Raw genomic sequence first — 20199 nt, 5'->3', positions numbered from 1 at the left:
GGGAAAAAATCTGAAAACAGGTCTTCACTTTGTCATTATAGGGTATTGTATGTAGATTGAGGGCAAAAAAAAAAAGGCTGTAATTTAACAAAATGTGTAAAAAGTAAAGGGGTCTGAATACTTTCCGAATGCACTGTATGTATTACATCCCCAGTGCCCCCCAGTTGCAAGAAATTACATCCCAAAAAACTTAAACAAAACTATTAAACACAAATGGCTCCTAGACTCCCACGCATGCTTTCTGTCCTCAACACTAAAACTGAAACTAAAACGAAATACTATAATAATACCTCAGGGGTGCATACTCAGTCCCCTCCTGTACTCCCTATTCACTCATGACTGCATGGCCAGGCACGACTCCAACATCATCATTAAGTTTGCCGATGAGACAACAGTGGTAGGCCTGATCACCGGCAACAATGAGACAGCCTATAGGGAGGAGGTCAGAGATCTGACAGTGTTGTGCAAGGACAACAACCTATCCCTCAACTTGATCAAGACATAGGAGATGATTGTGGACTACAGGAAAAAGAGGACCGAGCACGCCCCCATTCTCATCGACGGGGCTGTAGTGGAGCAGGTTGAGAGCTTCAAGTTCCTTGGTGTCCACATCACCAACAAACTAACATGGTCCAAGCACACCAAGACAGTCGTGAAGAGGGCACCACAAAACCTATTCCTCCTCAGGAGACTGAAAAGATTTTGCATGGGTCCACAAATCCTCATAAGGTTTTACAGCTGCACCATCGAGAGCATCCTGACGGGTTGCATCACTGCCTGATATGGCAATTGCTCCGCCTCCGACTGCAAGGCACTACAGATGGTAGTGCGTACGTCCCAGCACATCACTGGGGCCAAGCCTTCTGCCATCCAGGATCTCTATTCCAGGCGGTGTCAGAGGAAGGCCCTAAAAATTGTCAAAGACTCCGGCCACCCTAGTCTCAGACTGTTCTCTCTGCTACCACACGGCAAGCGGTACCGGAGCGCCAAGCCTAGATCCAAGACGCTTCTAAACAGCTTCTACCCCCAAGCCATAAGACTCCTGAACATCTATTCAAATGGCTACCCAGACTATTTGCATTGCCCCCCTCCCCACTTCTACGCTGCTTCTACTCTCTGCTATTATCTATGTCACTTTAATAACTCTACCTACATGTACATATTACCTCATTTACCTCGACACATTGACTCTGCATCTGGTACCCCCCTATTGTTATTTACTGCTGCTCTTTAATGATTTGTTATTCTTATCTCTTACTTGTTTTAGGTATTTTCTTAAAAGTGCATTGTTGGTTAAGGGCTTCTAAGTAAGCATTTCACTGTAAGTTCTACACCTGTTGTATTCGGTGCATTTGACAAATACAATCTGATTTGATCATATAAATATTTGTATATAACTAAACTAAATCAAAACTAGCAAATCAGGTCTGAAAACCAACTGAAAATAAACTTACTTCCAAATAATAATACAAAACGAATAGAAATAAAAAGTAATATAAAAACACAAAACTATAATAACTTTGCTCTAGGCAATACATTTATGCTAATTATAGGGCATAATAAAGCCTATACGTGTGTGGCAAAGTGTCAATGACCAGGGTGAACAACCACAGGGAAGGATGACAGTAGTGATGGGAGAGCGAGTAGCATCATGAGGGCACGTGCCATTTGGAAAATATACTTCCTGTGCGCAATGGGTTCAAATCTGTCTCTTTAACATTTTGCACCATTGCAGTAGTGCTCACTCGTAAACCATTTGACATATTAATGATATGATTGCTAGGCTATACAGTAGGCCTAGGAATATTCCCCTTTAAGAACGCGCCACGGTGAGCGTGGGATGGACGTGTGTCGGGTTTGTTAATGAAGTGTCACCTGACCCTGTCCTAACGCTGCACGGGGGGAGAGGATATATAGTCCAAATAAACATACATTCGAGTGAGTGGAAGACACAATTATTTCCAACATCTCCATACAGTATAGCCTATTCAGCCTCCTTGGATCGGTGCGCCGGTCAGTGTTGGCTCTTGCCACAGGGGTTAGAGGCACATCTGCTGTCGACAGAGAGAGAAGGGCAACGAGCCTATCAGACATTCTTGATCAGAAGAAAACGTCCGGAGCGAAGATTTTAATCAACGACCCGACTGTGCGTCACTACAAAATCGTTATTTTGAAAGCCCCCCAGTGCATTTTACTCCTTCGGTTTGCCTTTTTTGCGTGCGTCGTGGAGAAGGAAACACTGACCGTGTATCCGACGCTCCTGCAAAACGGATAACGGAATATTCTATGTATGTTTGATGAAGGTTGGACATTTGGCCAAACCCATTCATTGTAAGGATAAGAAACGCTGCGCGGTCACAACGTTTTCAATCTCCTGATTGCTTCTTTATTATTGCTTTATTGCTGTTCGCTGAGGAAATACATTGTATTTCCAGCGTAGTGTTACGTAAGAGTGACTTTATCCAAGGTGCTGAATTGAACGGTATAGCGGGACACAGAAGGAAGAAGGCAATCTTGTTTAAGTCTACCCAGGTCAGAGCACACATCAACGTGACCCAATTATTTAATGTCAAATGGAATCTTGATTTATTTATTTGAGCTAATATTGAAAATTGTTCGCCCATCCAGAAGGTCACAGGCCTATACGTCGGGTATTTGGAGAGGACCGCACAGCACTGGCATCGTTGATACCCGTATTCCTGTAGCAAGACCGCCTTTTATTTCTCTCTTTGGTTAAATCAATTCTTAAGGTGGTCGACTACACGAGGAGAAAATGTCGGGGCAGACGCTCACGGATCGTATTGCCGCTGCGCAGTACCAGTTGACGGGATCAGAGGTATCTCGCGCCGTCTGCAAAGCCACCACTCACGAGGTGATGGCGCCCAAGAAAAAGCACCTGGAATGTAAGTGCATTCTCATCCCCACCCTTTCTCTCTCTCACACACACACACACACACACACACACACACACACACACACACACACACACACACACACACACACACACACACACACACACACACACACACACACACACACACTATCAAGTGAAGAACACTGTATCATGAATTGATTAGATATCTATGGGAAAAAATGGTTGATATCCATTGTAAACATATGCCTCTGGTGCCAAACGTTGCACGGTCGAATCCAGCGATAGATAGAACGTTGTTTTTGAGATTTTTGTTTTAAGACTATCCCAAATCTCAACCCTTACCTTAACCATTCAGAGTTAATACATAACCTTAAGATTTCGTAGTCAACACCTAAACTTAAATCTAACCTTAAAAGTTCAGATTTAATGCCTAAACTTAACCTATAACCCTTAGTAATTTGACGTTTGGAACAACTTAGAAATGTTGTCTAATTCTGATGTGAGACTGTGAGAGCTTGTTGAATCATCAACCAATGCATTACATTTCTATGCTCCTGCCCTGCATGACCAGAGGCCTACCATGTATTGATGTTACCATGGAGATGACCCCAATGGTGACCCCTAGTCATCCTACATGTGTAGCTCACAGTGATTGGAGAGAAAGGTGGTCATAACTCAAAACAGACTGACTCACACAGAGGCCTAGTCACAATACATTACATTTTCCCTTGTTCACTTGTCCTTGCACACTACACCTCCCAAGCTTCCCTTAAGTGATACATATGGCAGGAGTGCAAGTCTTCAAGTCTTCAACGGCTGCAGTGTCTGCTACTGTAGTTGTCTTTGTTATTGATAAGCTAAAGAGCTTCCTCACTTGGTTTCACAGGTGTAGCCTATATATACACTATATCAAGTGTGAATGAAATGGGCAACAACTAGAAAACAGATAGATGCAGGCCTACTGTAGATAGATAGACCTTAACGTCCAATTCTGCTTATTCACCAGTATCCATTTTTCCCTGAATCAGCGCTGCTTCCATAAAGACTCAGGGTCCGCCTCATGACAAGACAATATGAATCGCTGGCATAGGGCCTAGCAGCCCGAGTCGGACTAAAGCAGTCGTGGATGTGTTCTGCCTGTGTGTGTGGTCAGGTGGCCGGCCCAGTCTCAGGCTAGGTCTAGCAAGACTCAGAACTTATATCGTGTGATACGCTCCCCACTGAATAATGCATTAATCAGCCAATGACTGGCCTCTATTATTTACACAGCCAAAGGTGACCATGCTAATGCTAAAGTAGGCAGGAGACTGCTGGGGATTAGCATAGCATTGCACCGAGAGAGGCAGAGAACTCAGAGTATGGCTGTCCAGAGAAGGGAGATTCTTACCCAACAAAATACACATATGTCCTGCTCTTTCCATGGCACAGACTGACCAGGTGAATGCTATGATCCCTTATTGATGTCACTTGTTAAGGGAGGAGACAGGTTAAAGAAGGATATTTAAGCCTGGGGACAATTGAGACATGGATGGTGTATGTGTGCCATTCAGAGGGTGAATGGGCAAGACAAAATATTTAAGTGCCTTTGAACAGGGTACGGTAGTAGATGCCAGGCATACCGGTTTGTGTCAAGAACTGCAACGCTGCTGGGTTTTGCCCACTCAACAGTGTCCTGTGTGTATCAAGAATGGTCCACCACCCAAAGGACATCCAGCCAACTTGACACAACTGTGGGAAGCATTGGAGTCAAAATTGGCCAGCGTCCCTATGGAATGCTTTCGACACCTTGTAGAGTCCATGCCCTGGCGAATTGCGTCCCTTTTGAGGGCAAAATGGGGGAGGGGGTGCAACTCAATATTAGGAAGGTGTTCCTAATATTTGGTATACTCAGTGTATGTTTACTATAGTAGTTTATTTTTTACACATGTTAACCAAATACGATAAGCGTGATTAAACAAGCACAATGCAAATGGATCCTGTCTTTATCCAGGTGGAAGGATATTGTCTGTTTCTTGTCTGTGTTGTGACATTGATAGTTGAGTACCTGTAGCTATGTCTCTTGCCTTGCACTTAATCCTAGTGCATGTACAGTGTATATCAATTTCATGGCCCTTCAAAACTAAAGGGCACAATGTCTCCCTTATAGTATTTTCTTGCCACATAGTTAATGCCCTCAAGGCAACATTCTCTTCAAACACCAAAACATTTAATTAGGCCAACATTTTTAGGCAAGGGCTCCGTCTAACCTAAATATATTATTGGAAACTCCAGTAGGGCATATTATTTGTCATCTCCTCAGGGATAATCCAATTCCAAACTTGCCTTGAGGCCACAGGTATGTGACGCCGTAGTAAGACGCGCTTTAAAAGCAACCACAGAACAGAGAATTCAAAGTTCTACATTATCCAAACAACAGGTCATTTCATAGGCTATATTCCAGAGGTAATCAAAGGCACAGCGGTCAGATTTAAACTGTACACAAAAGGTATAGACTAGTAGCAGCTTAGTGGCGTAGCGGTCAAATAAGTGTAAGGTGCCGCCATACGGGAGGCTTAGTAGACCCATTCTGCCAAAAAACCTAAATAGGTAAAGGGAAGGGGAACACATAATGCTTTTAAATACCCATGAGAATTCTAATAGAAAACCAAAAACCACGAGTTCATCAACCATGCTCTATAATTAATCATTCCATATTTATACTGATATTCAATAATAATAGTTTTCTAACTGGAGCAAAAACAATACATATAGCACAAATAAAGAAGGTATGTATTTTACCAAATAGGGCTTTCTTCTGTATACCACCCCTACCTTGTCACAACACAACTGATTGGCTCAAACTCATTAGGAAGGAAAGAAATTCCACAAATTAACTTTTAACAAGGCACACCTGTTAATTGAAATGCATTCCATATGACTACCTCATGAAGCTGGTTGAGAGAATGCCAAGAGTGTGCAAAGCTGTCATCAAGGAAAAGGGTGTCTACTTTGAAGAATCTAAAATATATTTGGTTTTGTTTAACTATTTTGGTTACTACATGATTCCATATGTGTTATTTCATATTTTTGATATCTTCACTATTATTCTACAATGTAGAAAATAGTACAAATAAAGAAAAACCCTGGAATGAGTAAGTGTGTCAACTTTTGACTGGTACTGTATATTACATATCTCTTGGCCTTAAGTTTGATGGCATAACGCATAGATTCCACAGATAATGCCCGAGGCCTAGACATGGAAATGAAATATTGTATGTCTCAATGACCCTATACACTTTGCCACAGACATTGATGTGCCAATGTGATGATACATCAAGCATTACCCCTCTAGTCTTTGTGTGAAGCCATTGTAACGGAGAAGATAGTTGTTGTTGTCCTTCATCATTGTGTCATGATTGCTGACCCTTGAGACGCAGTCCGGTTGCCTTGGAAACAGATTGTAGAGCGGGTCAAAGACTCGAGCTGACACAAAGGGGGGTTCTGGGAAGGCACAGTGGAGGGCAAACGATTCCAGAGTGCTTCAACAGATAGTCATTTTGGGCAGTAGCATATCCTTACAATGCTATTTTCTGTCTTGTTTTGGTGTTTCAGAGTGAGAAATGGGTTTCAATGTTCTTTTTTTATTGGTTCTTACTCTGAAGGAGCGAGATGTCTGAAATGTATTTCATTTTGATAGGACTCTTCTTGTTTCCTCTTGTGGTGAAACACAGTTCGTTAAATTTGACAAACCTGTTCCCTCTGAGCAATATGATAAAAATACATTGAAGATCAGTGATGCGACAGGAATCACTGGTTTAGTGGTCAGTGTAGCCTATACCCGCATGCATGTTTTTATGCATGGACACAGCGTGTGTGTGTGCGTGTGTAGGCGTTTTCAGTCATTTGGTAAGTGAATCATTGAGCTGATACCTCTGGACAAGCTTAACAAGTGTGTGTGTGTGTGGTCTCATAGGAGTGTTGTTAGGGTAATGGGTTGGCGCCTATACGCTGGCTTCTAGCTGATTTTAATCTGGCCTATTCCTGTCACTCTAACCTCGGAGCAGTCTGGTGTGTGAGTACAACAATACACACACCCAGGCAGTCCGCAAACATATGCACGCACGCACACACACGCACATGCACACACACAGTCCTGTGTGCCTTGTTATAGACTCCCCTACCAGTTCATTTTTACAGCTCTCCTGTCTGCTGTGGATTACTGAGTCTTTATTTAGATCAGTCAATCATCATTAGACTTACACACACACACGGCTGTGTGTGTGTGTGTGTGTGTGTGTGTGTGTGTGTGTGTGTGTGTGTGTGTGTGTGTGTGTGTGTGTGTGTGTGTGTGTGTGTGTGTGTGTGTGTGTGTGTGTGTGTGTGTGTGTGTGTGTGTGTGTGTGTGTGTATGAACACACATACGTTTGTGTGGGAAACAAAATAGCGGGCCACAAATATTCCACACATAAAATCCACACCACAGGGTTGCCTGTTGAGATGGAACATATGGTTGAGCTGTAGGAAACAGAGCCGAGCAAAGCAGGGACAGACAGGAATATTAGGGCTGTCATCACCAACTGTTTTACTGGAAGAGGCAGATACATTTAGGAGAGAGAGAACATAAAAGGGTTCTTTGGCTGTCCCTCTGTGGAAAGGGGTCTTCATGGAACCCAGAGGGGTTCTACCTGAAACCAAAAAGTGTTCTTCAAAGGTTCCTCCGGTGGGGACTGCCGAGAAACCCTTTCAGGCTCTAGATAGCACCTGTTTTTTATAAGAATGTACAGTCAGTAAGCCAGTCAACATTCACCAAAAACTGGACACAAAAGCTTCTAACTGGAGACGTGTGTGTTTGTTCTCGTGTGTGTGTGTGTGTGTGTGTGTGTGTGTGTGTGTGTGTGTGTGTGTGTGTGTGTGTGTGTGTGTGTGTGTGTGGCTGTTGGGAGAGGGGTCACCACACCAGACTCCTCACTGATTTATATTCATCTGTGGACAAAGCCCCTGCCCTGCCCTGAAATGACCAACAAGCCTTCATCATGCATCTCCTCTCTCGTTTTAGTCTGGTCAGTGTTGGTCAACCATTGATAATATTGCAGCCTTCCATCCCTTGGCAGGACAAGCTTCCGCCTTTTGGAAGTACAGAAACATGGTTTGGCTATGATTTATAGCAACCTTCCCGATCCTAGGAGGGATGGTTGGTTAACATTAGTGTGATAAAATATACCAATAAAGGCCAGATGATATCTCATATCCCCCTCTCTCTTCCGAGCAGATAATCTGTCATGTACTGTATCCCAAAGAGCTGAGTTGAGGTGATTGCTCTCTGAGTCAGACCTGTTGGTCAGTCTGTCTAAATGGCAGTCTGTATGCCTCTTTGTCTGTCTCTTTGTCTGTGTATGTGTGTGCACTACTTCTATCTGTGTGTTGGTGTCACGTTCCTGACCTTATTTCCTTTGTTTAGTCTTTATTTAGTTGGTCAGGACGTGAGCTGGGTGGGTATATTCTATGTTCTGTGTTTCTATGTTTAGGTTTGTCATTTGGCCTGATATGGTTCTCAATCAGAGGCAGGTCTTTTTCATTGTCTCTGATTGGGAACCATATTTAGGTAGCCTGTTTTCACTATTGGTTTGTGGGTGATTGTTTCCTGTGTCAGTGTTTGTGCCACACGGGACTGTTTTGGTTAGAGTTACTTTTGTTGTTTTGTATTGTGTCTTGTTCAGTTTATTATATTAAAAGCATGGACACTTACTACGCTGCGTCTTGGTCCGATCCCTGCTACACCTCCTCTTCAGACGAAGAGGAGGAAATCTGCCGTTACAGTTGGATCCTTTCCAGCAGTGTTGGTGGCTCTTTGAGGCTTGGTATGTGTGTCCTGACTCCCAAATGGATGTCTGACTCGGCAATGCCTAGCTCCACTAGGTGCACAGTGAAGTGAACAACCCCCAGAGGCTGTTTTATGGCTTTCACACATTCAGAAGCAGAATCACACACACACACACACACACACACACACACACACACACACACACACACACACACACACACACACACACACACACACACACACACACACACACACACAGCCCAGCACTCCTACTCCAAAAATCACAGAGCACATGAATGGAGCAAGGGAGACTGAGTCTCATTTGACCTGGGGTGAGGCTTCACTATCAGCTACGGCAGCACATTACATATTTTCTTGGCAGTCAGCATGTCTTAACACTTTGAAATTGTACTTACTCATCATGATTTTCACCCTCTTTAAATACACTGCTCAAAAAAATAAAGGGAACACTTAAACAACACAATGTAACTCCAAGTCAATCACACTTCTGTGAAATCAAACTGTCCACTTAGGAAGCAACACTGATTGACAATAAATTTCACATGCTGTTGTGCAAATGGAATAGACAAAAGGAGGAAATTATAGGCAATTAGCAAGACACCCCCCAAAACAGGAGTGATTCTGCAGGTGGTGACCACAGACCACTTCTCAGTTCCTATGCTTCCTGGCTGATGTTTTGGTCACTTTTGAATGCTGGCGGTGCTCTCACTCTAGTGGTAGCATGAGACGGAGTCTACAACCCACACAAGTGGCTCAGGTAGTGCAGTTCATCCAGGATGGCACATCAATGCGAACTGTGGCAAAAAGGTTTGCTGTGTCTGTCAGCGTAGTGTCCAGAGCATGCAGACGCTACCAGGAGACAGGCCAGTACATCAGGAGACGTGGAGGACGCCGTAGGAGGGCAACAGCCCAGCAGCAGGACCGCTACCTCCGCCTTTGTGCAAGGAGGTGCACTGCCAGCGCCCTGCAAAATGACCTCCAGCAGGCCACAAATGTGCATGTGTCTGCTCAAACGGTCAGAAACAGACTCCATGAGGGTGGTATGAGGGCCCGACGTCCACAGGTGGGGGTTGTGCTTACAGCCCAACACCGTGCAGGACGTTTGGCATTTGCCAGAGAACACCAAGATTGGCAAATTCGCCACTGGCGCCCTGTGCTCTTCACAGATGAAAGCAGGTTCACACTGAGCACATGAGCACACGTGACAGACGTGACAGAGTCTGGAGACGCCGTGGAGAACGTTCTGCTGCCTGCAACATCCTCCAGCATGACCGGTTTGGCGATGGGTCAGTCATGGTGTGGGGTGGCATTTCTTTGTGGGGCCGCACATTCCTCCATGTGCTCGCCAGAGATAGCCTGACTGCCATTAGGTACCGAGATGAGATCCACAGACCCCTTGTGAGACCATATGCTGACACATGCACATTTGTGGCCTGCTGGAGGTCATTTTGCAGGGCGCTGGCAGTGCACCTCCTTGCACAAAGGCGGAGGTAGCGGTCCTGCTGCTGGGCTGTTGCCCTCCTACGGCGTCCTCCACGTCTCCTGATGTACTGGCCTGTCTCCTGGTAGCGTCTGCATGCTCTGGACACTACGCTGACAGACACAGCAAACCTTTTTGCCACAGTTCACATTGATGTGCCATCCTGGATGAACTGCACTACCTGAGCCACTTGTGTGGGTTGTAGACTCCGTCTCATGCTACCACTAGAATGAGAGCACCTCCAGCATTCAAAAGTGACCAAAACATCAGCCAGGAAGCATAGGAACTGAGAAGTGGTCTGTGGTCACCACCTGCAGAATCACTCCTGTTTTGGGGGGTGTCTTGCTAACTGCCTATAATTTCCACCTTTTGTCTACTCCATTTGCACAACAGCATGTGAAATTTATTGTCAATCAGTGTTGCTTCCTAAGTGGACAGTTTGATTTCACAGAAGTGTGATTGACTTGGAGTTACATTGTGTTGTTTAAGTGTTCCCTTTATTTTTTTGAGCAGTGTACCTTGATATATCCTAACAAATCCTGCTATATTCTACTGTCTCAAAATGTCTGACCGTTTCACGGATCGACAATCAATAAGAGAACAGTTTCACTGAGCTGAACGAACAGCCTCTCCCCACAGTACTAACAAACCTATCTGTATGTATTTCAGATCTGATATCGGCCACCAATGCGACCAATGTGAACATCCCTCAGATGGCCGACACTCTGTTTGAGAGGGCCACCAACGCCAGCTGGATTGTTGTCTTCAAGGCCCTAGTCACCACACACCACATGTGTGTCCATGGAAACGAGGTCAGAGGGCAGCATTTTAGTGCACAACCACAATAAAAACCAATTAGGACTGTTTGAGCACCATGGACAGCTACACGGCTGTCTTGATTCATCCCAGGGGAGCTGTGAGTGTGGCTGTCCATGGTGCTGGAAACAGTGCTATTAGTCTTGCTGCAGACTAGAGCTCGTTCTGAAACATGGTTATCAATCACCATTGTGTTTGTCTGGAGCTATATTTACATATTAAGTTGCTGTATTGCAAAAGACATGCTTTCACACACTGTAAATTATAAAGTCTCAATTTTGGACTAACATAAGCCTTAATTGCCTCAATTGTCCTGATTTATTTTTCTTGGATTCTGGTTTTGTTTAATCAGCCTATTTCATTGTAAGGTGTTTCAGAGTGTCAGTGCCTTATTGTCATTCTGCTTCCTCAGAGGTTCATCCAGTACCTGGCCTCCAGGACCGCTCTGTTCAACCTCAGCAACTTTATCGACAAAACAGGCTCCCACGGTAAGTGCACTTCCTGTATGTTTGTGGAGGGAAGCAGGTGGATTCCCTCCCAGTTGAGACCATAAACGGATACAGTAGATGAGATGTGAGACTACCTGGAGGTACAGAAGGAGAGGATGAGAGGAGGAGAGAGGAGGAGGAGAACAGGAGACTGGAGGAGAGAGAGGCGGAGACAGGAGGAGAGGCAGAGACAGGTGGAGAGAGGAGGAGAGGCGGGAAGAGACATGAGGTGGAAAGAGAAAGAGACGGGAGGTGAGGTGAGGCGGAAAGAGAAAGAGACGGGGGATGAGGCAGAGACGGGGGGTGAGGCAGAGACGGGAGGAGAGGCAGAGACGGGAGGAGAGGCAGAGACGGGAGGAGAGGCAGAGACGGGGGGTGAGGCAGAGACGGGAGGAGAGGCAGAGACGGGAGGAGAGGCAGAGACGGGAGGAGAGGCAGAGACGGGAGGAGAGGCAGAGACGGGAGGAGAGGCAGAGACGGGGGGGTGAGGCAGAGACGGGGGGGTGAGGCAGAGACGGGGGGGGTGAGGCAGAGACGGGGGGGGTGAGGCAGAGACGGGGGGGGTGAGGCAGAGACGGGGGGGTGAGGCAGAGACGGGGGGGTGAGGCAGAGACGGGGGGTGAGGCAGAGACGGGGGGTGAGGCAGAGACGGGGGGTGAGGCAGGGAGGAGAGGCAGAGACAAGAGGAGAAGAGACGGGAGGAGAGGCAGAGAGAGGAGGAGAGGCAGAGAGAGGCGGAGACGGGAGGAGAGGCATAGAGAGGCGGAGACGGGAGGAGAGGCAGAGAGAAGCGGAGACGGGAGGAGAGGCGGAGATGGGAGGAGAGGCAGAGACAGGAGGTGATCCAGAGAGAAGCGGAGATGGGAGGAGAGGCGGAAAGAAGAGGAGACAGGAGGAGAGGCATAGATAGGCGGAGACAGGAGAAGAGGCATAGAGAGGCGGAGACGGGAGGAGCGGCATAGAGAGGCGGAGACGGAGGAGAGGCGGAGACGGGAGGAGAGGCATAGAGAGGCGGAGAGAAGCGGAGAGGCAGAGAGAAGAAGAGACAGGAGGAGAGGCGGAGACAGGAGGAGAGGCGGAGACAGGAGGAGAGGCGGAGACAGGAGGAGAGGCGGAGACAGGAGGAGAGGCGGAGACAGGAGGAGAGGCGGAGACAGGAGGAGAGGCGGAGACAGGAGGAGAGGCGGAGACAGGAGGAGAGGCGGAGACAGGAGGAGACGGGAGGAGAGGCGGAGAGAGGTGGAGACGGGAGGAGAGGCGGAGAGAGGTGGAGACGGGAGGAGAGGCAGAGAGAGGTGGAGACGGGAGGAGAGGCAGAGAGAGGTGGAGACGGGAGGAGAGGCAGAGAGAGGTGGAGACGGGAGGAGAGGCAGAGAGAGGTGGAGACGGGAGGAGAGGCAGAGAGAGGTGGAGACAGGAAGAGAGGCAGAGAGAGGTGGAGACAGGAAGAGAGGCAGAGAGAGGTGGAGACAGGAGGAGAGGCAGAGAGAGGTGGAGACAGGAGGAGAGGCAGAGAGAGGTGGAGACAGGAGGAGGGGCAGAGAGAGGTGGAGACAGGAGGAGAGGCGGAGACAAGAGGAGACATGCGGAGACAGGAGGAGAGGCGGAGACAGGAGGAGAGGCGGAGACAGGAGGAGAGGCGGAGACAGGAGGAGAGGCGGAGACAGGAGGAGAGGCGGAGACAGGAGGAGAGGCGGAGACAGGAGGAGAGGCGGAGACAGGAGGAGACGGGAGGAGACAGGAGGAGAGGCGGAGACAGGAGGAGACGGGAGGAGAGGCGGAGACAGGAGGAGACGGGAGGAGAGGCAGAGAGAGGTGGAGACGGGAGGAGAGGCAGAGAGAGGTGGAGACGGGAAGAGAGGCAGAGAGAGGTGGAGACGGGAAGAGAGGCAGAGAGAGGTGGAGACGGGAAGAGAGGCAGAGAGAGGTGGAGACAGGAGGAGGTTGCAGAGAGAGGTGGAGACAGGAGGAGGGGCAGAGAGAGGCGGAGACAGGAGGAGAGGCGGAGACATGCGGAGACAGGAGGAGAGGCAGAGACAGGAGGAGAGGCAGAGACAGGAGGAGACAGGAGGAGAGGCGGAGACAGGAGGAGACAGGAGGAGAGGCGGAGACAGGAGGAGAGGCGGAGACAGGAGGAGAGGCGGAGACAGGAGGAGAGGAGAGGCAGAGACAGGAGGAGACGCAGAGACAGGAGGAGACAGGAGGAGAGGCGGAGACGGGAGGAGACAGGAGGAGAGGCGGAGACAGGAGGAGACAGGAGGAGAGGCGGAGACAGGAGGAGACAGGAGGAGAGGCAGAGGCAGAGACAGGAGGAGACAGGAAGAGAGGCAGAGAGAGGTGGAGACAGGAGGAGAGGCAGAGAGAGGTGGAGACAGGAGGAGGGGCGGAGACAGGAGGAGACAGGAGGATAGGAGGAGACGGACCATCTGGAAAGAGAGGAAATTACTGGCCTTATAATTACATAATGAACAGGAGCAAGCATGCAATGTGCACACGCGAAACATAGTACTGTACGTGTACAGATGTGGGATCTTAATCAATCAATCACATGTACTTATAAAGCAGAGACAGGAGGAGAGGCAGAGACAGGAGGAGAGGCAGAGACAGGAGGAGAGGCAGAGACAGGAGGAGAGGCAGAGACAGGAGGAGAGGCAGAGACAGGAGGAGAGGCAGAAACAGGAGGGATTTGAAGGAGACAGGAGGAGACGGGCCATCTGGAAAGAGAGGAAATTACTGGCCTTATAATTACATAATGAACAGTAGCAAGCATGCAATGTGCGCACGCGAAACATAGTACTGTACGTGTACAGATGTGGGATCTTAATCAATCATTCAATGAATCAAATGTATTTATAAATCCCTTCTTATATCAGCTGATGTCGAAAAGTGCTGTACAGAAACCAAACCTAAAACCCCAAACTGCAAGCAATGCAGATGTAGAAGCACGGTGGCTAGGAAAAACTGCCACGGTGGCTAGGAAGAAACCTAGAGAGGAACCAGGCTATGAAGGGTGGCCAGTCCTCTTCTGGCTGTGCCGGGTGGAGATTATAACGGAACATGGCCAAGATGTTCAAATGTTCATAGATAACCAGCTGGTTCAAATAATAATAATAATAATAATAATCATTGTGGTTGTAGAGAGTGCAACAGGTCAGCACTTCAGGAGTAAATGTCAGTTGGCTCAGGTCAGTATCTCTCGCTCCTGCTGTCTCTAGAGAGTTGAAAACAGCAGGTCTGGGATAAGGTAGCACGTCCGGTGAACAGGTCAGGGTTCCATAGCCGCAGGCAGAACAGTTGAAACTGGAGCAGCAGCACGACCAGGTGGACTGGGGACAGGAGAAATACTTCAGATATAAAAGACTGACCCTAGCCCCCCGACACAAATTATTGCAGCATAAATACTGGAGGCTGAGACAGGAGGGGTCGGGAGACACTGTGACCCTGTCCGAAGAGACCCCCAGACAGCGCCAAACAGACAGGATATAACCCCACCCATTTTGCCATCCCCACGGCACGAACCCGGACAGGAAGATAACATCAGTGTCTCAACCCACTCAATTGACGCACCCCTCCTAGGGACGGCATAGAAGAGCACCAGTAAGCCAGTGACTCAGCCCCTGTAATAGGGTTTGAGGCAGAGAATCCCAGTGGAGAGAGGGGAACCGGCCAGGCAGAGACAGCAAGGGCGGTTCGTATCTCCAGTGCCTTTCCGTTCACCTTCACACTCCTGGGCCAGACAACACTCAATCATAGGACCTACTGAAGAGATGAGTCTTCAGTAAAGACTTAAAGGTTGAGACCGAGTCTGCGTCTCTCACATGGATAGGCAGACCATTCCATGAAAATTGATCTCCATAGGAGGAAGTGTGACAGTAGCATACGTGTAGTTATCTACCGCAAGACCAAATCGTAAAGATAGCTAGGAGCAAGCCTATGTAATGCTTTGTAGGTTAGCAGTAACACCTTGAAATCAACCCTAGCCTTAACAGGAAGCCAGTGTAGAGAGGTTAGCACTGGAGTAATATGATAAAAATGTTTGGTTCTAGTCAAGATTCTAGCAGCCGTGTTTAGCACTAACTGAAGTTTATTTAGTGCTTTATCCGGGTAGCCGGAAAGTAAAGCATTGCAGTAGTCTAACCTAGAACTGACAAAAGCAAGGATACATTTTTCTGCATCATTTTTGGACAGAAAGTTTCTGATTTTTGCAATGTTACGTAGATGGAAAAAAGCTGTCCTTGAAGCAGTCTTGATATGTTCGTCAAAAGAGAGATCAGGGTCCAGAGTAACGCCGAGGTCCTTCAGTTTTATTTGAGACGACTGCACAATCATTACGATTAATTGTCAGATTCAACATAAGATCTTTGTTTCTTGGGACCTAGAACTAGCATCTCTGTTTTTTCCGAGTTTAAAAGTAGAACATTTTCCGCCATCCACTTCCTTATGTCTGAAACACAGGCTTCCAGGGAGGGCAATTTTGGGGTTTCACCATGTTTCATCAAAATGTACAGCTGTGTGTCGTCCACATAGCAGTGAAAGTTAACACGTTTCCAAATGACATTACCAAGAGGTAAAATACATAGTGAAAACAATAGTGGTCCTAAAACGGAGCCTTGAGGAACACCGGAATTTACAGTTGATTTGTCAGAGGACAAACCATCCAAAGAGACAAACTGATATCTTTCTGACAGATAAGATCTAAGCCAGGCCAGAACTTGTCGGTGTAGACGAATTTGGGTTTCCAATCTCTCCAAAAGACTGTGGTGGCCAATGGTATCAAAAGCAGTACTAAAGTGTAGGAGCACGAGGACAGATGCAGAGCCTCGGTCTGACGCCATTTAAAGGTCATTTACCACCTTCACAAGTGCAGTCTCAGTGCTATGATGGGGTCTAAAACCAGACTGAAGCATTTCGTATACATTGTCTGTCTTCAGAAAGGCAGTGAGTTGCTGCGCAACAGCTTTTTCATTTTCTTTTGAGAGGAATGGAAGATTCGGGTACAGGCCAATTTAAAAATATATATATTTTCTGGGCCAAGGTTTGGCTTTTTCAAGAGAGGCTTTATTACTGACACTTTTAGTGAGTTTGGTACACATCCGGTGGATAAAGAGACGTTTATTATGTTCAATATAGGAGGGTCAAAGACAGGAAGCAGCTCTTTCAGTAGTTTAGTTGGAATAGGATCCAGTATGCAGCTTGAAGGTTTAGAGGCCATGACTATTTTCATCAATGTGTCAAGAGATATAGTATTAAAAAACTTGAGTGTCTCCCTTGATCCTAGGTCCAGGAAGTGTTGTGCAGATTCAGGACAACTGAGCTTTGGAGGAATACGCAGATTTAAAGAGGAGTCCGTAATTTGCTTTCTAATGATAATGATCTTTTCCTCAAAGAAGTTCATGAATTTATCACTGCTGAAGTGAAAGTCGTTGTCTCTTGGGGAATGCTGCTTTTTAGTTAGCTTTGCGACAGTATCAAAAATAAATTTAGGATTGTTCTTATTTTCCTCAATTAAGTTGGAAAAATAGGATGATCGAGCAGCAGTGAGAGCTCTTCGATACCGTCTTCCCAAGCTAGTCGGAAGACTTCCAGTTTGGTGTAGCGCCATTTTATTTATTTATTTTACCAGGTAAGTTGACTGAGAATATGTTCTCATTTGCAGCAACGACCTGGGGAATAGTTACAGGGGAGAGGAGGGGGATGAATGAGCCAATTGTAAACTGGGGATTATTAGGTGACCATGATGGTTTGAGGGCCAGATTGGGAATTTAGCCAGGACACCGGGGTTAACACCCCTACTCTTACGATAAGTGCCATGGGATCTTTAATGACCTCAGAGAGTCAGGACACCCGTTTAACGTCCCATCCGAAAGACGGCACCCTACACAGGGCAGTGTCCCCAATCACTGCCCTGGGGCATTGGGATATTTTTTAGACCAGAGGAAAGAGTGCCTCCTACTGGCCCTCCAACACCACTTCCAGCAGCATCTGGTCTCCCATCCAGGGACTGACCAGGACCAACCCTGCTTAGCTTCAGAAGCAAGCCAGCAGTGGTATGCAGGGTGGTATGCATTCCAATTTGCTGGAAGCTTGCTTCAGAGCTCAGGTATTTTCGGTATACCAGGGAGCTAGTTTCTAATGACAAATGTTTTTTGTTTTTAGGTGTGCGACTGCATCCAGGGTATTATGCAAGGTTAAATTAAGTTCCTCAGTTAGGTGGTTAAGTGATTTTTTATTCTGACGTCCTTGGGTAGGTGGAGGGAGTCTGGAAGGGTATCTAGGAATCTTTGGGTTGTCCGAGAATTTATAGCATGGCTTTTGATGATCCTTGGTTGGGGTCTGAACAGATTATTTGTTGCGTTTGCAAACATAATAAAATGGTGGTCTGATAGTCCAGGATTATGGGGAAAAACATTAAGAACCACAACAAGATCACCCTGTTGCAGGAGAACTTTCCTGCAATGCTGGACATTTCAAACTTGTAGTGTATTTGAGGTTTAAAAAGGCTTCTGAAGTTTTTAATTTCCACTTTGAAATTTCATACATTTTCGTAAGGGAAAATCAGGTATCAACCCCTACAAAAATGTCCATTAATTATAGTCCACATAATAATTCACATTTCCTGTTGCTGTAGGATTATTTTCCTCTGTAGCAAACTGGCTCAAATGGAGATCCTACATCTGCACACACATCCATGCACTCTTGCACGCACATTCACACGCACACTAAACTGCTTCCTGCCTCTGATTGCTATTTCCTGCGCTTGTCACCAGTGTCTTGCCCTGGTCTCATTATAGATCCCCTGTCTCATCGTACTGTCTCTCATCCTAACGTAAACAAGAAAAAGAGCTACTGCAACCCTCCCCTTCAATCCCCTTCAAAACTCCTCTACAATCAGATACACGACTTGCAAAACTGAATGGCCTTTACATTTCATCAGGAGCTTTACCTTTGGTGTGACATGAATGTGGTGCTCTCTTCTATCTCTAGGCTATGACATGTCTACATTCATCAGACGTTACGGCCGCTACCTCAATGAGAGGGCCTTTGCCTACCGCCAGATGGCTTTCGACTTCACCAAAGTCAAGAAAGGGTCAGTCACTTCCCTGTCTCTCTTCGTCACTGAGGCCCACCTGTCGTTCACCTCGTCACTGAGGCCCACCTCGTACTGTCGTTCACCTCGTCACTGAGGCCCACCCCGTACTGTCATTCACCTCGTCACTGAGGCCCACCTCATACTGTCATTCACCTCATCACTGAGGACATTTTGTAATTTACCTCATCCATGAGGCCCTCGTTATGCTTTCCCCTGTGTGTTTCCTCCACAGTGCTGAAGGGGTGATGAGGACAATGGCTCCAGACAAGCTGTTAAAAGGCATGCCCGTCCTGCAGACCCAGATCGACACACTGCTGGAGTTTGATGTGAGTTGGACATGCTGTTTATCATTGATCTGTTTACAACTGTCTGTCTGCCTGTCTGTCTGTCTGTGGGCCTTTGGTCATTTGTGAATTAGCTGACCACTGTACTATGTCAGGTCACAAAGAATACTGTTAACCAACTGTTTATTTTCCTGTGTTACATTTTCTCTCTCTCTCAATAGCAATGATGCTATTTGTTCTATTGACCCTGACATTTCTGTGGGGGTGAACAATGTTTTAGACCTGACATTTCTGTGGGGGTGAACAATGTTTTAGTACAGCAGAATATTGCTGGAGTTTAATGCATCTTCTGTTGAACTACATAAATGAAACGCTTTTGAAAGGTCTCTCTTTCTCTCCCAGGTCCACCCCAAGGAGCTGAATAACCCTATCATCAACGCAGCGTTCCTGCTGCTCTTCAAGGATCTGGTCAAGCTGTTTGCCTCCTACAACGATGGGGTCATTAATCTATTAGGTGAGCTAGACATGTCATTGTGTGCATCCCAAATGGCACCGTATTTCCTTTATAGTGCACTACTTTTGACCAGAGACCTATGGGCCCTGGTCAAAAGTAGTGTACTATTAAGAGAAAGGGTGTCATTTGGGAAGCAGACCAATTAAAAGATAAGTTACTTCCTTTCACCGTGTAGCGATTTAGAAGATGCTCTTATTCTTAACAACTGTTAAATGTCTGTAGAGAAATACTTTAAGATGAAGAAGAGCGACTGCAAGGAGGCCTTGGAGATCTACAAGAGGTTCCTGACCAGGGTCACCAAGATCGGAGAGTTCATGAAGCTCGCTGAGGTAAAGGAAACTTCTTAACGGATTAGGCTGTATTCTATCTAACTTATATCCAAGTGAAACTCACACCGAGCTTGCTCACATACAGTGTCTGTCTCTATTTTGAACGTAAGGTTATGATGCACGGATATGATTGTGAAGTTGTCTCTTGTGTGTGTTTTGTTCCACAGACAGTCGGTGTCGAAAAAAATGACATTCCAGACATCAACTATGTAAGTCACTGGTCTTTGTGCTTTCTCTCTGGAAGGATAATGGCATAGTTGTAACACACACATCCATCCTAATCTCCCCCCTGCGATCCCAGTGTCTGCACCCTCGAGTGGTGACGAACCTCATAGACTCAGACGATGAGGACTGTCCCTTTAAGCCTATCGAGGACCCGGTAACCATAGAGACATGGAGTGGCTTGGCAGAGTGCCTGTTTGGGAGGATGGGGTTTTGGCATGGGATAATTCTACAGACTGACACTTCTGACTGCAGTGCATTTCTGTGTGTTTATTTGCAT

The 20199-nt window shown here is 46.7% G+C and overlaps 1 protein-coding gene across 3 annotated transcripts in view; it reads left to right on the top strand.

Moving 5' to 3' along the window:
* The first annotated feature begins 1781 nt into the window (after nucleotides 1-1781).
* LOC129817370 (clathrin coat assembly protein AP180-like) overlaps nucleotides 1782-20199 on the top strand; it is a 39045-nt gene continuing 20627 nt past the window's right edge. The window contains exons 1-9 of one of the 3 annotated variants that reach the window (XM_055872527.1): nucleotides 1812-2532; nucleotides 2751-2903; nucleotides 10846-10988; nucleotides 11405-11480; nucleotides 18465-18567; nucleotides 18803-18896; nucleotides 19257-19368; nucleotides 19591-19697; nucleotides 19865-19906. In XM_055872527.1, the coding sequence (XP_055728502.1) occupies nucleotides 2774-2903; nucleotides 10846-10988; nucleotides 11405-11480; nucleotides 18465-18567; nucleotides 18803-18896; nucleotides 19257-19368; nucleotides 19591-19697; nucleotides 19865-19906 (807 nt within the window). In that variant the 5' untranslated portion in view covers nucleotides 1812-2532; nucleotides 2751-2773. Of the gene's footprint in view, nucleotides 2904-10845; nucleotides 10989-11404; nucleotides 11481-18464; nucleotides 18568-18802; nucleotides 18897-19256; nucleotides 19369-19590; nucleotides 19698-19864; nucleotides 19907-20199 lie in introns of all 3 variants that reach the window. The other 2 variants (XM_055872526.1, XM_055872529.1) reach the window with 2 other exon arrangements.

The sequence above is a fragment of the Salvelinus fontinalis genome, chromosome 20, assembly GCF_029448725.1.
Source record: "Salvelinus fontinalis isolate EN_2023a chromosome 20, ASM2944872v1, whole genome shotgun sequence".
NCBI lineage: Eukaryota > Metazoa > Chordata > Actinopteri > Salmoniformes > Salmonidae > Salvelinus > Salvelinus fontinalis.
The sequence above is the reverse complement of the archived record's forward strand: the minus strand, read 5'-3'. Positions and strand labels throughout refer to the sequence as shown.